Here is a 17,575-nt window from a genome sequence, read left to right as displayed (position 1 = left end):
TAAGTAATGTCTATGGTTTGTTTTTTTATATTTTTTAACATATTGATTAGTGGTAAATCTTCTCGAAATTTGAGTAATACACCTTGTTTTTTTTCACGCTCGTTTCCGAAGCTGCGTCGGCGATTTTCTTAGATACACGCGAAATAGAGCTTAATCTTTTTTTTATAATATAGAAGTAGCACATGAGCATGCAGTCCACCTGAGGGTAAGTGGCTACTAGCCCCCATGGACATATGTGAACAACCCCAGATAGGATTACATATTCCTACCTAAGGTCAGTCACAGATACGCTGCTACCCCCGAGGATTAGGAACGCCTCGAAAAAGTAAACCTTACCACACCAAATCACGTAAATGTTCAACACCAATATGGTGGTCTCAATTAATGATGCAATAAAATACGTTCCATTCATCTTATTACTGGCATAATAACACATATTTCGTTAATTAAGCGAACTGACGACGACAAGATAAATTACTAAAATTACACTGTCTTCCCACGGCGTTATTAAAATGACATTAGATCTAAATGTCTCATTGTACGCGGGCAATATTTCACTGATTTAATAAATGTAATAAATCAAGTGGATTGGCGATGTCAGAGGGTGGCACGAGCTAGTTAGCGTTTTAAAATATTGCAATTTGCAGGAAAAATGCGCGGCTTTTTATAACAGCCATGTGAGTGGCGGCTTCATTAATTATTAAAAGAACTTAGTATTTTCAAATCCTTTAGTTAGCAACGCGTATTGCAGTGTTATTGATTTTTGGTTGAAGGAAATGAGTATAAAGATATGCGTTTATGAAGGAAGGTTTAAGTAGGGTTCTTTGGCAAACATAACGAACCTACGACCCACTCGATGAAAGTGTAAGCACTAAGTGACCATCGCTTATAGACGAAAGCATGTTGACGGGAGAGATTTAAAAAGTCTACTTAAGTGAACAGCATTCCTCGCTCAATTGCGATTCATACATCAGGCAGCTAGTCAATAGAGTAGGTAGTATTCAGTCTATACGTGAACAGCTCTCTACAATTGTATCATCGTCATTGTCATCGTGTTCATCATCAACCTCTTGTCTTATTACGATCAATTGACAAGAATACGTAATATTAAAATACATAATTATTTATCGGTGCTGATAATTTTTATATGAACACACCTTCGACATTGCATCATAAATACTCATCACAGTCTCTATAATATGGTTTATAGAGATTTAAAACCGCGCACTTCAGCATAATATTATCACAAATGAATCTCATTACCGTGGAATTGTGCAAAATACTTTTTTGGGCGTCCGTTCCGTACTCGAACACAGTAAAATTAAAATTGTTTTGAAAATTTGGATGCTTTCATGCTGTAGTGAGGCAGTAATCGTTCTTACCTTGACCCGCGCAACAAGAGTGGCACGGAACGGAACGGAAAGAATGGAAGTTCACTCCACTGCTCTTTCCTGCTTAATTAAATTGAGCCTCAAGCGAGGAAATAATGACAGAGGTCTCAACGTTCCGTGAACCATATGGCGTTAACTATGCATCGTTTATATTACTATTTTTCCCTAAAATTGTTTATTTGTAACAAGAAAGTGGTAGAATCCTTTGTGGTTCGACTCTGGCGGCACCACCGTCACACCTATTTCTACTTAATAACAGCAGTGTCAAGCGCTGCTATGTTATGGTTTGAGGCGAGGGTAATCCGAGGCGTTTCAGCGTAGACCTCAGGGATACCGGCGCATCTGTGGCCGATCTCAGGAAGGAATATCTAATACTATCTAGGGTTGATTACAGGGCGGCAGAAGCCACTTACCATCAGGTGGATTGCATGCTCGTCTGCTTATAAAAGAAAATCATAAGTCTATGCGTTACCAGTTTTTACCAGCAGCACGACTTAGAAGAACCTTGCATATTCAAAGCCAGGAAGCCGCAATTTCCACAAGGAAAAAGAAAGAAAATGCTTTTAACTGACAAATTACAAGCAATTTTTCTGCTCTTATAAGCAATGGGGATCTAATTATTATAATATATCATAGCGTGTGATTTATAAATCTGCTGTTTTGTTTTTTTTTGCTACCAAGCTTTTACTTATCCTATATGCAACTCATTATACATTAATTACGAATTTTATTTTGTTTTCATAAATCTTGTTTATGTAACTTTGTGATCACCACATCCACAGAGAATCTTCTAGGTCCATGAATATACCAAGACTTTTCTAGTAATATAAAATTTTATCTTTTCCAGTTCTAGATGCATCTGGTCAGTACAGCAACAACATCCTTTTCGGCAACGAGTACTGGCTGGGCTCGCAGAACGCCTGCAAGGACCTCCAGCTGACCCAGTATTATACGCAGACACCGCCCTTCGCCACAACCTTCTACGTAGCTAAGATCAACCTAACTGTGGACGCTGAACATCTACCTGAAGTAAGGATATGGTTTTATCTGTGACAAGTGTAATTTTAAGCTTTTGAATGAAATGGAATAGGTTGAAGCTGGTAGAACTGTTTGTGGTTCGACTCCGGTGGCACCACTGCCACACCTATTTTTGCCTCATAACAGCAGTGTGAAACGCTGTGTTCTGGTTTGAAGGGTAAGGGAGATATATTTTCCGAGGCGTTCCAGCTTGGTCCTCAGGCGTAATGGATATCTATCCTATCTGGGGTTGATTACAGATGTCCATAGGCGGCAGTAGCCACTTACCATCAGGTGGACTGCATGCTCGTCTGTTACTCTTATATTATAAAAAAAGAGAATGCAGTTCACTAAATGATAAATCGTCACTGCTATTGTACAGCTGTGATCAACTCTGAATGGGAACAGAGTCCTATCTGAGGTATGCCACAGATGTGTTACTAGCCTTAATTGAGTTGGGACACCTCGTATAAATGTCTTTCCTTTACTACACCTTCCAAACTGTAACTCGGAAGCGTTTGATACTTGGGTTATAAGACAAAAATAGGTTGCAGGTGTAGTATTTTGTGGTGGTTGAGGGTTTGTCCGATAAACATTTTTACTGCTTTTCTTTATAAAAGACGATAAATGTTAACTCCGTAATTCTTAAAGTACCTCCATAAACCACCTATTCTCACATTTAGAAAAAATATTTATGACATAGGTCAGCATACTTTATCATTATATAAAGGGGCTTCTTTAAGCTTACAGAATTTTTCGTAAAATTTCGTAAATACCTAGCATTTATTTTCATTTGTTCAAAGAGGGTCTAATGAAAATTTGTCGTCTACATTCACGTACATTTTAATAACAATGACTTAGTTGAGTCTGTGGGTAGAGACGATGAAAAATTAAAAAAGAGATCGTTCATTAATTGAGACCATACGAACGTAATTAATACGAAGTGCGCTCTCAGTTTTAAAGCTTCTCCAATGTAATTCTAAAAATATTATTTTCTCTCTATAAAGGCAGTGTTCATTTCTACAGAACTCGATTTATGGTTATATTATCTTTTTGAATATAGGAGTAGCAGACGAGCATGCAGTCCATCTGATGGTAAGTGACTGCCGCTCGTGAACATCTGTAATCAATCCCAGATAAGATTAGATTCCTACCTTAGATCAGCCACAGATGCGCCTGTACCCCTGAGGACTAAACTGGAACGCCTCGGAAAAATATGTCTCCCTTACCATACCCTTCAAACCATAACACATCAGCGCTTAACACTGCTGTTATTAGGTAGAAATAGGAGTGGCGGTGGTACCGTCGGAGTCGAACCACAAAAGGTTCTACCATCTTTATACTCCACTTTGTCTTTTCATTTATATCATACTCAATCTTAAATTTTACAGTTAAATTACATTTTCTTCATCACCTCCTTCCTCATAGTACTTTATAGCCTATATAGAAATAAGATGGTAGTAATTTTTTAGCAAGTACGAAATCAGGCCATTAGTCCTCACAGCTGTAGAAAAATCACGATCCTCTTTATAGTACTTTAGGATATACAAAAAATAGTTACGAACAGTGGGGTGGCGGTTTTGATGCCTATAACTTGTGCACACTGGGAACTAGGTAGGCGAAATAGAGAAAGCGCGGAGAAAGAAGAATTGGGTAGCTTTCCCTATGGAATAACGCACGTACCTGTGGTCTTGTAGTTGCAGCTCGGCAGGTCCTCTGGATTCTGTGCACTAATTCTAGGCGGGTATGCGGTTTGCGGTGCGCGATGTGAAAAGCGGAAAAATGCGGAAAAATAGGGCCACGTGGTCGCGAAAAGAGAGTACGCAATGCGGCGCGGTAACTTTCGGTGCTATCCATAATACTTAGTAAACAGGGGATTGAAAACAAACATACTATAAGTTACGTATAGAAACAGGATAGATTAGCGTACCGTGACACGCGATTCCGAGGCGGGAATAGACGATCCCTGTAATGGCATCCAACTTTTAATATAAAAGTTTCAGACAGACCCGCTCGGAACAAAATTGTCACTAAATTCTATTAACTTGCTGTAAAAGTTCCGGCCGCTTAACACAGCTATTGACTTTCAATGTCTAGGTCAGTGGTTTAGTGGTTTTACTTTTACAAATTTACTTTAAAATAGTCCAAGAGCCCAGTATAATAGATCGGGTATTTTCTTTACAACCAAGGTAAAAATAAACTGTTGTAGATTATTAGGTAGAATAGTTTAAATAAATAAAAAAAACAGTAGGTATGTACCTAAACTATTTTTTTGACATTTTATGGGATGTTCAAAGCAAGATGTCAACAAAATAGTTTGTAACAACAACAACAACTACAATATATGCGTTGTTGTCTCTGAATAATATACTAAGATTATATACCGATCTTTATATTGAAGCGATCATTAAACACGATGATCTACATGCTCACATGAAATGAAAGATATTTATTTTTGTATTGGCTACGGTGGCACTTACAAATTGTTAGTTACAATATTTTTTCTTAAACTACTACCGGATCGGAACGCGACCTCAACTGAGAAGATCTGGTAAGAAACTCAGTGGGTTTTTTTTTCCATAAATTTTGTTCTTCTTTTTTAATCTTTTTTTTAAATGCCATCATTTTTTACGTATCATTAATAAAGCTTCCACCAAATTAAGTCTCTAACACTACTTTTATCTTCCAGAGCAGGCTGATGCTAGTGGGCCAGTGTGTCCCAGCGTCGTGCAGCTCGGAGGCGTTGGGCGCGGTGCTCGCTGCAGCGGAGACCGCAGCCAGCGCGCGCGCAGCTGCTACCGGCATCGTCGCTACTATGCAGACGTTATACGTGCGACCTGTGCCAGGATCCTACAATATATTCCATGACACCAAGTTTCATATACTCGTGTAAGTATTATGTTCTTTCATTTACGTTTATATTATAACTTGTTACAATATTGTTAGAAAACTGGTAGGACTAGTAAGGTTTAAACGGAGAGGTCTGCAACACAACACAACTACAACAATTTCTAGCGTAAAACAGTTCTTGTGTTTCAAAGGAAAAGCATGGATAGCAACTTATGAGGTTATTTTAGTCCTTAATCCATATGTAGCCGATCCCAAGTTTGACTGTAATCTTATCTGAGATAACAGTTACCATTTATCATGAGGAGGACTGCATGTTCCCTTGCTACTTTTATATCTTCCAATCCTTATTGAATCAAATATTGCTCGCATATTGTGGAATTTTATGGTCACACTCTTTATTTGTAATCACTGTGTCGTCTATAGTTACCTGCCTTACGATTACGACTTACGATTTAGACATTTTATAGCTGTAATTGTAATTTCGAAATAAGTAGTTCACTTATTTGAAGATGAGAGCGCGCGTGAAGATGAGAGCAAAGCTATTTATAAAGTACAATTTTTCCGCAGTGTATGTGGAATTATAAAAAAAGTCGCCAAATAATTCTTTACTGTTAAACATGGTATCAAAGGGCTCCAAAGAGTTGTCCGCAGGAATGTCAGTCACGCTGTACCGCCGCTCAGCTTACGGCGAATGAGAATATCACCACAAGCTTTTCTACATGTACATTAACTTATTACGGTATTTTAGGAACAAAGTACTTAATTAAATTCTAACTGTCATCACATGGCCCAAATGTCAGATTGTTAAGACACATGAAATGTTTCACCGGGGTGCCTAATATTATTTTATAAATAATTATTTTTAATTTTCTTTAAGGGGGTTTAATAGAGAATGAAATTTTGTAGTTACATAACTTACGATAGAATCTATGGGATAGTTATCAAAATATCAAATCTTTAAAAATCCGGGGAAAATATACCAATTGGGCAGGTGGTGTTATACCACCCTAAATACGCTTTGATATTTAAAGGCGTAAATGTAGTGACCTTAGTGCTTCATTGTAATGGATAGCTGTTTCCAGCAATAATTACCATTTCTACTACAACGTAATTAAAAATCTAGGTAATGAGGTATCAATGTCAATATCATATTTAATAATAATGTCAATGAAATTACTGTATTAATTACTCAGACTATCACGTCATTTTTGTTTTGCGTCAAGATGAAGCAGCCAGGATACAGAAAGACCGAATTGCTTATTACATATGTATTTTATTTAAACCGTTTGTACATGTTTAAAATAAATCTAAACTAAACTATAACTAACTAACCAAAGTGACTTGCTGGGGCGATTCTAGCACCCAGAGTGAGTTTCCACGTTCGGGACTATGTAGTGACAATGTAGGTGCGGAGTCAGCTTTCTCACAGCACGACGCCGGTACAGAATCCGATGTCTTCCAGATAATTTTGTTTAAGGCGAATGCCTAACAATTACGGTTAAGGCCAACACATAACACGTTTTAAAACTTAACGTTACTACAAAAAGAAACCTCCACAATATAAAACATAAATATACTGTACATAGGTACTTACCGGCAATGACTATTCTTTCAAAGATAAACAATTTTTGATGCAAACTCGTCTTACCATTCCTTTTGTGGAACCAGAGCATAAAGCATGAATGTTCAGAAATTGTCACGTGAAATAGTACCTCAAAGGGTATCAACGAAACAGTGAATATTCAAAGCTTTTAGCATATGAAGCCGAAATAATGCAATTCGAATAGTTTCTGTACACGTCAATGGCATTATACGTTATATTGTTCAACTTTAGAGATTTAATTAAAGTAGAGAAAGAGAAAACATTTTCCATTGGATGTTAATTAAAGTTTGTTTAGCGATCTTTTTGCAACTGGTCAAAGATATAATAAGATAGATAAGTCGATATAATGTCTATGGGCGGAAATAAGCGCTACCATTTGACAACTCCATGCTTGTTTTACAAAATATGCTATTCTACCACGCAGTGCATGCTAGGTTTGACACCCGGCGAGGCAAGATCGAAATCATATCAGTTCTATTATATCAGTTATATATATATGCCTTATATGTTTTCTTTGTTTGTTTATGGAACCAATAACATAATTAACATAAGGGAGTTAATATACATGCGACAGCCTACGGCTGCGACCGGCGTCGATCGTCGACTGTCGCTCACGTGGGCTGTCGCTCGTTTGTTACCACCCTTACTGTGTTTAAGCGTAAATTTATTTTTTATTAAAAAATTAATAGAAAAAATGCTTTATAATAATGTGACTGACCTCGCAACTCCTTTATTGTAAAAAGTCCGCATACTGCAGTAAAACAGTAATCCCATGAGGTAGTACTCGTATATAGCTGTTTGTGAAATAGAAGTTGCTTTATTATAAGTGTTTTTCCTTTGAAGTGAAGCAAGGCGGTATAACTCTAATTATATTAGCACGTTGAGTGCACATTGAAATAAGTATTTTAGAAATAACTCTCTTGACAAAAATAAAATAAACGTAAAGACTCGCCGCGAACAATTATTACTAATGGATTGCTACAGGTACTCATGTTAATATTATAAGAATAATTATAAGAATAAGAATAAATAAGATAGAGGAAAGAGACAAGAATAAAATTTCTTTTTCTAAAAAAATATAGTGTAATTATTTTATATAACTTTCTTAAATAAAAAAAAGTGTGTGTGTGTCAGCTACGACGCACGATTGGAGTTTACTCCTTACGAATGATAATTATGATATATATCGAATAGAAAAAAGGGTAGGTAAATGAACGCATCTGCTAAAATGATAAGAGAAACAAACATATATCTGAAATTATTCGGATTATTTATATTACTTCAATAATGCGTATTACATAAAGTATGTTACAAAATAATATAAAATAGCGCCATCTAGTGGCAAGTTTTATAAATTGTAAGTTTGCAAGTTTATCAATCTATGTATTTTGGTTCCAAATATTATAATGGTAACTTAATATAATTGTTTATATTAAAGTAAATTTTAATATAATATAATTTTAATATAATATATTTAAAACAATGTTAAACGTTTTATAACTTAAAACTTAATAATTATAATTTCTTTGCCATCTATAAAATATCCTTGTTGCAATTTACGGATGAAATTTATATGAGACTCAATAAACATGTTATTATATGTAATTTGGATTGTTTCTGAATGTTTTATAATTCTAGAATTCATTTAAAACGTATTGCTAATTTTATATAACTTATTTTGAACATAATTCATTAGCAATAATTCTGTAATAAATATTAAATAATACTGTTTTGATTTTGCCCGTTTATCGTTGATAGATGGTGCTGATCAACAATGCATCCATTTTTATAAGTTAAATTAATATATCAGTAAATTACAAAAGCCTTTTTATGTTAAAAACTTATTTTGCTAATATTATATCTTATTCAATTGCTTACTGATTTTATATGTTACTCTTCTTTAAAAACGTTCATAAAAGATTGTTAATCATATTATGGCGCCAATGTTCATATTTTTCACAGTGTTTATAAATGATCAAACCTATAACTTAATTTATGCAAAAATGTAAACAAATGACGTTTTAATGTTTTATATATTGCTAATTATTTTTATTGTAATAACTACTTTCATATGGGATTTGAACTTACTGTATTTTAAATTAATAAAAGCACTCTTGATTCATATTTTGGTTACCGTTACTCCTCAACTTTTCGTGTTACACTTGATTTTACTCCTCATAAAATTTCCGTACCAGGCCTTATAACTCAAATCGTTTCTTAAGGAGTAAACTCCAAAAATATCAATGTATTAAGATGTTACTCACCTACCCACTCCGAAACATTTTAAAGTGGTACACCTTTCTGTGGTTCGAATACGGAGGTATCATTACCACGCCGAGCAGCAATATATTTATACTGGTATGGGCTTTGGAATGTGTTAAACCATGGATATTTAAAGGTGGAATACAAATTCAAAAGTCTTCGGAGGTAGAAACGCAGTCATATTGAACTTCAAATAGGACTCGCTCTATTTGAAATTTCCGGCGTCAGATTTGATGCCTGATAAGGCAGTCTGCATGCATGATTGCGGATCACAAAGGCTTAGCGCTTGATTGAATTGATGAATTTCGTGCAATCGTAATTGCTATCACTCTACCGCTAATGTAGCAATGACAGCGAATTACAACTGTTTCTACATATTAAAACATTTAAGTGGTGTATATTGGCAATAATGTATTGGCCACCACTTTTGCGACTGCCCGCGTATATTTCCGCGCAGGGTTTTATTACTGAAAAATAAAAAATAATGTTAAGATGAAATAAAATCATTTATTGATACGCAATTATGGTTACAAAGCATTACCAGGGCCCCTGCACTGGGTACTTACTCCCCTTTAAGTCCACTGTCCTTTAATTGAAGTCATATCGACGTCTCAACATATTCAACATTACTTCAATCATAACTTTTAACATTGACGGTATCGTATCCAAGTTATGAACACATAATTACTAATATTTTACAAATTTGCTTGGTGCCGGTGGCTATCCATTACATTATTAAAATTCTGTTAGATCAGCAAGTTGTACATTGATTGATCGTAAGTGCTTGCCACTGACGCCGGCTCCGAGTGCCGGTGCTCGGTAATTATTTATTAACTCTACTACACTTAGAAACACTTTACACTTTTGCAATAGGGCGCTATTTGCAACGTCTATAAAATGTTTCAATTTTTATAACATTTTTAATAAGTTTGTGATTCCATGAAAATTTATCTAGTAGGAGTAGAGAATGTATGATTATGGTCGAATTTCATCATCTGGGGGAACACTAGTTACAATAATCGTCATATTTCAATAGGGTAATGACTATATATTTTATTAAAATAAACAAATAATAAAATTATCGTACAACTTTTACTACACTTTACTACTCTGCTACACTTTGAAACACTTTACACTTTAGCAATAGTGCGATTTGCAACGGCTATAAAGTGTTTTATATTTTATAACATAGTAAGTTTGTAAGTTTGTATTTCCGTGAAAATAAATATAGTAAAAATATCGAATGGACCGAACACTAGTTATAAAAATCTTATATTTCAAGAAAGCAACGATAATATAATTTACCAAAATAAACAAACAATACAATTTTCGGCTTACAAAAGACAGCGACGCTCCTGGGAAATAAATCACTGAAATTTAATCAAATCATCACAAGATTATTTATTATCTTCTCATTGAATAAATGACAGCTACTGTAGGTAGGAAGGTATTTCAATTCGTCTAATCAAGTTGTCAGTCGACAAAGTGCGAACAGGGGAATAAGAAAAACAGTTTCCCGTGATGTTATATTGATAACCGGTCAATTTATCAAATATCGATAAACGTGAAACAAATATTTCATCGTATTTTATGTTGTATCTATTACACTTTATTTTTATCTCATAAAAGATATTACGATAGCGCGGAGCGAAATGTTTCCCCCCAGATAATACAAAAATAGAATTCTCAACTCTTTGCGGTCGAACACAATGAAAATTTATATTGTATTGGTTTTTAAAACAATATTTATGCTTTTATGCTGGCTGCAAGCTACTCGTACAAATAGTACAATAAAATTTTAGTGGCAGGGCTCCATAAAATTTAATGATTTTCGAAATTACTTTTGACATATGCATATAGATAGGTACTTCAGATAAATAAGAAAATATGTATTAATATTTACGATTGAAAAAATACTTACCTACAGATTTTGTATTTATAATAACACCTATTATTATGCTTAATATGAAGATACTGCATTTGTTTTTACTTGAATAATATTTTTTTGTGTTCTTTTTATAATGTTGGGGGTATCTCCAATGAAAGACTTGAATCCAGCTAGTTATTTTTATTAATTCCATGACCTCCACAAAACATCGTCCTTGACATCTGCCGTTTCCCGCCATAATCCACTTTTGTTTTTTTAAATCACGAATACAGCGTTACAGCCAATTTAAATATGTGGCCAGCATTATTTTTCGAGTGAAAGGTTTTAAACTTATTTTAATTTTATTTATTTTTATAATGTTAAACTAACGCAATAAGGTATAATAATAAATGTGACCTTACAATAAGTACCAGTATTCAGTTAGCATTTTCATTATGTCCTCTTTACCACATAGATCTGGCAAATTATTAACAAATAATTCTTCTGTAACATAACAATAACTTCTTTTGTAACATAATTTTTCGTATTCTTCTCAGAAACCCCTTTCACGTGATACCCATATCATGGGGTCCATTAAAATGCCCCGGCATATTAGTGTCCACCATATTATATTTAGAATGACGTCACTAATCGAATCATCGAAAACAAACGTGTAGATATACAAGTTCCAGCTCAATTGGTTGGGGTTAACTGGCTCAAAATTCAGCGGGTATGTTTGACCCTCACATCCATACGAACTATCAATGCAAGATAAAAGCTTGTATCAATGCAAGATAATAAAAATGTGTCTATATAAAACCTCCCCTTTAATTGAAATCGGTTAAAATATTTCATTCTGCGCTTATTTGAATGTTTCGAATTCATCAAACTATGTAAATTGTATTACTGGAGACAGCTAGTTCAAATACATTCCGTTATTGTACATTGTAGGCATATCAGTGCGCTCCATTTGTCTGGATTCCATTGCAGCTAAATGCAATTTGTTCCATTCGAACATCCATTGTGTCGTTGTCAAATAACGAACAGATTTTATCTCGTTCCATTCATTTTCATATATTGGAAAGATAAAATGTTTGCACAGACTAATAATAAATGTAGTATACAAATAAAATACAGATAAAATATTATTCGATACTTAATGACGTATACGTTTACGTAAAGGTGTGCGTCTGTATTTTTTCTTTTCAACAAGCACTGACAGACACTATAAACTTCACCTACAACGATACTCGTAGAAACCAAATAATAAATCTTTGTGATGCACAAAAGATTTATTGCTTGGTCTGTTTTAAAAAAATAATCAACACACAATTTTTATTTTTATTTCTTTGTTTTCTGCATTGCGTTGCAATAATCCTCACTGAGTTTTAGAGTATTCACAAATAAGATATTATTTTCTAAAAATAATAAAAACAGTATTTAATTTTTCTATAATGTCCTCCTAGAGCGAGAACTTCATAGTATTCACATATTTAACTGGCTCTATTCACAACAAAAAAGGAAGAAAAAACAATTCTGGCGGGAAAAGCAAATGTTGGGCGAGTTGGACAGTTTTCTGAATATTTAATATTAAAAACGGGGTTTAAAAAGTATTTCGGGAGCGTTTATTTCATGCTGATCACATATTTAACTGACCCTATTCGCAATAAAAAGGAATTCTGGCGGGAAAAGCAAATGTTGGGCGAGATGGATAGTTTTCTAAATGCAAAATATTGAAAACAGTGTTTTAAAAGTCTTTCGGGAGCATTAATTTGATGCTGGTCACATATTAAAGTGGCCCAATTCGCAATAAAAAAGAAGAAAAAAAGAATTGTGGCGGGAAAAGCGAATGTTGGGCATGTGTATGAAAGTCTCGGAAAAACAAAAAATAAGTAAGTGAGTTTAAGTGTTAAGTTAGATATAGAAGATTGTGAAAAGAAACTGTATGTTGTTTTCACTATATCGATGTGGTTGTAAGTAAGGAAATTAGTTTATCATTTATATTGAATTAAATACTCTATTATGTTAAGATTATTGAATAAAGTCCACAAAAGTGGACTCGTAGATAAGACAAACCAAACAGGTTCAATGAACTGTAAAAGTTTATGATTGAAAATCTTACTTTACGGCTTAGAGTTAGGAAACTTGGCATCGTTTCAATTTTCTATAATTTTGTGGTTAAACAAAAAGCTTCGAAATACCTTGGAATTTCTACATTTTATAAAATTTATTGAATTTAAAATTTGTGAAAGTATTATCCCTCTGTAAATAACAGTAGGTACTTATAGATTAACGGTCTTATTCATAAAAAATGCTTATAGAAGGTTTTAAGCACTCATTAGTTAAAGTGTTCGATAAGCTTATAAAACGTTATATAAAATTGCTTATTCATAAACCTTCTATAACTAATGTGTCGCTAAAGTCAACTATAAATGAAAATGTTGCCATTATAGTGAAGTTCGGCGAACAAATTGACAAATATCCATAGATAAACATCATTAAATGACATTATTTTGTACTAAAAAAATATTCTGTCTTGACATTCTTGTCAATGCGTTGTCAATAAAACCAAATAACATGTCAGTGTCATTGTATTTGTAAATACCGCGAATTTAAAAATATTTTATTTGTTAAAATAGGATATTAAGCAAAAGTTGTTAAAAGATAAAGGAGTGAAAATTGGTTGGATATAAATGTTTTGTTAAGTTTCGTTTTGTAAACATTCGCAATATCTTATGGCAGTAAACATTGTATTTCAGAAGGTGTACCAGGATCTCTGCGATCTAATTTACGATCATTACGTACGAGATCAATTATAAAATTTACTGTCGATTTATTAAAGCGATAACGCTTCCGAAAGTCTTCGTCGTTTAAAGAAAACGGATCACTCTTTGGTGCAATGTTCTTCGAAGTGGACGGTTTTCTAGATTATTAATAATTTCTAAGCTTTGTAAAATTTGCATTGTAATTTGAAATAGTGATATAATAATGTTATTTATCGGATATTTAAATAGATTATTTCAAGTTTATATACAAAACGGACATTGCCATTTAAAATTTATTCAAAACATATTGTCAAATTAGGTTAGTAATCACTAATCAGCTGATGAGAGTCGGCCATCTTTGCCTTATAGCACTGTTATAGTAGGGTTCTGGCCTCTATAAGTTATAGAAGGCTTATAGAACGGTTTAGTGCCTAAAATACGTTTATGAATAACACTTTTTGACAATCGTACTATAGCAACGTTATAAGTGTGCTATAACTTTTTATGAATAAGACCGTTAGTTTTTACCGAGTTATAAAAAAGGTGTATTGTTTATTCCAAAAAATGTATGTATAGCTTTGTCTAAAACCAAAGTGCGATTCTTACCATCTTATTCCTGTTGTATTCCTTACATACTTCTAAATATACCTACCAATATAATATCTACCTATCATTATTAATACTACTTAGGATTATTGGCTTATTGTTTTAGATCCATTAAAGTACTTTATCTTCAATTGATGGCAACGTTTCTGTAGCAGCATAAGCGCTATATTTCATCCTGCGGTTTCGTAGTTTCAAAGTTTAAAGTTTATTCAACAAATCAGCCACAAGACTCGCAAATAGCACTGTAAATCACAGTTCGCAAAATTTCTAGGCTTACAAATAGGTATAGGTACATAAAATCAAACGAAGTCGTTAGTGAACTGCCGACGTAAAATACGTTCCACATTTTCTCCCAACTTTATGGCCGTCATCAATACTAGGTATTTATAGTCATCTGGGTCCAAAATCTGCAGTTAAACTTTTCATATATCATTTTATTTTAAAACACGTACTAATTTACTTAGAAAGTTACTATAAATGTTTCATAGAATACCATGCATTATATTTTTTCACGTTTTTACGTACTGTCATAACTTCCTGGAATTGATATTCCTGAACGTCAAATAGAAATAAATATAGTGGATGAAGCTTACCTGAGAGGTAAAATGCATTGGAAAAATACAACAGATTCACAAGCAAACACAATAGGAAAACATTTGTTCGCAAAGCAATAGATCTTGCTACAAATATTTGTACGCTACATCTGTCGTCATGAAACTGTTAGCTTAAGAGGGATAGTTTCTAATAGCCGTTATTAAAGCATTCTTCTGTTTCAGTTTGTTTCAATGAATGATAGCAATATAAATGTCGATTAATAGCCACTGCTCTATCATTTGGGGTTATTGCTTGAGCACTTACCACCAGATGGATTGCATGCCTGTTTTTCGTAATATAGAAGTAGCAAATTATAATGATGGCATCTGCCGCCTATATACATCTGTATTCTGACCCCGAAATATGATTTGTGATATACCAGGTTTACGATCGGTAGATATTTACAGATGCTTCCGCTGAAGACTAAGTTTAAACGCCTCGTAACACATACGTTCTTCCCTTATTTATCGTAGGGTAATCCCTCTGTCGTTGCCGACGACAGGTCATGTCGTACTCCTACCAGCAAAAACCGAATATTGTTCTCAAAGCGCAAAATATCGAATCTACGAGCACCATATGTGTTTTCTTACCACAACCTACAAACTAGAACATAGCAGTATTAAGCACTATTAACACTATGTTTCTTACAGGTCGGTGATGCTGATCGTAGGGCTGTGGATGGTGGTAGCATCAGGCTACGAGGGCTACCTGGAGCGGCGGTACCGCGCCATGGTGGAGAAACGGGACCTCGAGCTTGCATCGCAAAACAACAACCATAAACAACCTGTTGGTACTTTCGTTTAAGTATTCCGTAAAACATACAATTGACTAAAGTTTCAATAACAAGTATCTTTTTAAAAACTTTACATAGATTGCAAATAGATGACATTCAACCTTACGTAAGTAAACACAAAATACTCTCTTAGATAAGTAAATTGGTTTAAGATTTAAGCTGAAATTTTAAATCGGGTTGGGTCCCCGGCTAGATAAATATCTAAACGATGACTTTAGGTGTCTCCTCTGGGTCCAGGTATTTGGTATTCATTGAAGGTGGTTAACCCTTTGTGGTTCAACTGCCACACCTATTTCTGCCTAATAACTGTAGTGTTAAACGCTGCTGTGTTCTAGTTTGAAGGGTGTGGTAAGGGAGACATACTCTTCCGAGGCATTCTAGCCACTTACCTTCAAGTAGACTGCATGCTCGTCTGCTACTCCTATATTATATTAATAAATCATATTGGTGTGAGTCTGTGGCACCTACGATACAGAAAAAATTCTAGTGTGCCCACAATAGGCGTAGAAAGGGTTATTTATTTATTATTCAAATAACGTGCAGCATGTATATTATCTATCAATATCTATCTAATACCTATAAACGAGCAATTCTTGTATATATGTTTATATCAACGATCTCGGAAACGGCTCCAACGATTTTCTTGAAATTATGTATTCAGGGGTTTCGGGAGTAATAAATCGATCTAGCTAGGTTTTATTGTCAGAAAATATCGTTAAAATAAAAAAAAACAAATACGATCGAATTGAGTAACCTCCTCCCTTTTTGAAGTCGGTTAAAAAACACCGAGCGAAGCTCGGTCATCCAGGTACTTATTATTATATAAACACGTACCTACACAAGTGTTTATAAAAACATATTCGTTCTTTATCGTGTAAGATGTAGACCACGTTTCCGCAATGACATAGACTTTTCTAAAATGCTCAAAAAGCTCTCTTCAAAACGAGCACGTAATGTCGACTACTCTTGTGTTGTGAATAACGTACGTGGCCACGGTCTGTTTGTTTCATTTTTGAAATTTAAAAGTATTTTTAACGCAAACGGACATGCTAATAATACAAATCTTTATTGTAGTTTTAAAACAATATTATATTTTATAATGTAGAATTAGCAAACGCGCATGCAACTTGCATGGTAAGTGCTCATGAACTGTAATCAAACCCAGATAAGCGTAGAGTAAGACAGGTTACTTGCTAGGCCAAAGAACTAATTTGGGACGCCTCGGATTAGTATGTCTCCCTTACCTTATTTTTCAGAGTAGAATATAGCAGCGCTTAACACTGATATTATTAGGCAGAAATAGGTTCGGTAGTGGTGCCTGTCGAGTCGAACCATAAAGTCATCCATTTTTCTATCTTCAATTCATTATTCATTCATATAACACGTTAATTAGTGTAAGTGATTAGTATATCGTTGTGTCTTATTATAAACATTTACACTGCATTGCACTATAAGTTTTTCAGGATATTATTAGGTTATATCAACGTCGTAACTAAAAGCTGGCTTAAGGGGTGCCTGCCTGAGTGCAGACCTCAAGGGGATTCACTTGTAAACCGCATAGAGGCATGAACGCATTAAGAAATTAGGCTCTTACCTAAAATAAAACCACATTTCAATACCTATTAGGGTGTTAATAAGATAGCGACTAAAATATTTTTAGAAAATAAGTAGGTACTTTTAATGTAAATGTATTGGGAAAACCAATTATATCATTTCAATCATCTTAACATTGTACGCGTTTAGTTTTTTTTTTAATGTTATTTTGCTCGTCCTATAAAACCTTATTTTACTTTTAATTTTTTTTAACTACGTTTATTTAAAATGGAT

The 17,575-nt window shown here is 34.1% G+C and overlaps 1 protein-coding gene across 1 annotated transcript in view; it reads left to right on the top strand.

Annotated features, from left to right (window-relative positions):
- The window catches only part of LOC140747604 (nose resistant to fluoxetine protein 6), an 89,376-nt gene that overhangs the window by 54,397 nt on the left and 17,404 nt on the right, over nucleotides 1–17,575 (top strand). The window contains exons 3-5 of the mRNA XM_073080161.1: nucleotides 2,239–2,420; nucleotides 5,098–5,297; nucleotides 15,606–15,741. Of these exons, the coding sequence (XP_072936262.1) occupies nucleotides 2,239–2,420; nucleotides 5,098–5,297; nucleotides 15,606–15,741 (518 nt within the window). The remainder of the gene's footprint in view (nucleotides 1–2,238; nucleotides 2,421–5,097; nucleotides 5,298–15,605; nucleotides 15,742–17,575) is intronic.

This window comes from Epargyreus clarus, unplaced genomic scaffold (genome assembly GCF_041222505.1).
Source record: "Epargyreus clarus isolate Ecla_fem2 unplaced genomic scaffold, WU_Ecla_fem_2.2 ptg000014l, whole genome shotgun sequence".
NCBI lineage: Eukaryota > Metazoa > Arthropoda > Insecta > Lepidoptera > Hesperiidae > Epargyreus > Epargyreus clarus.
This window is presented reverse-complemented; position numbering and strand designations above follow the sequence as displayed.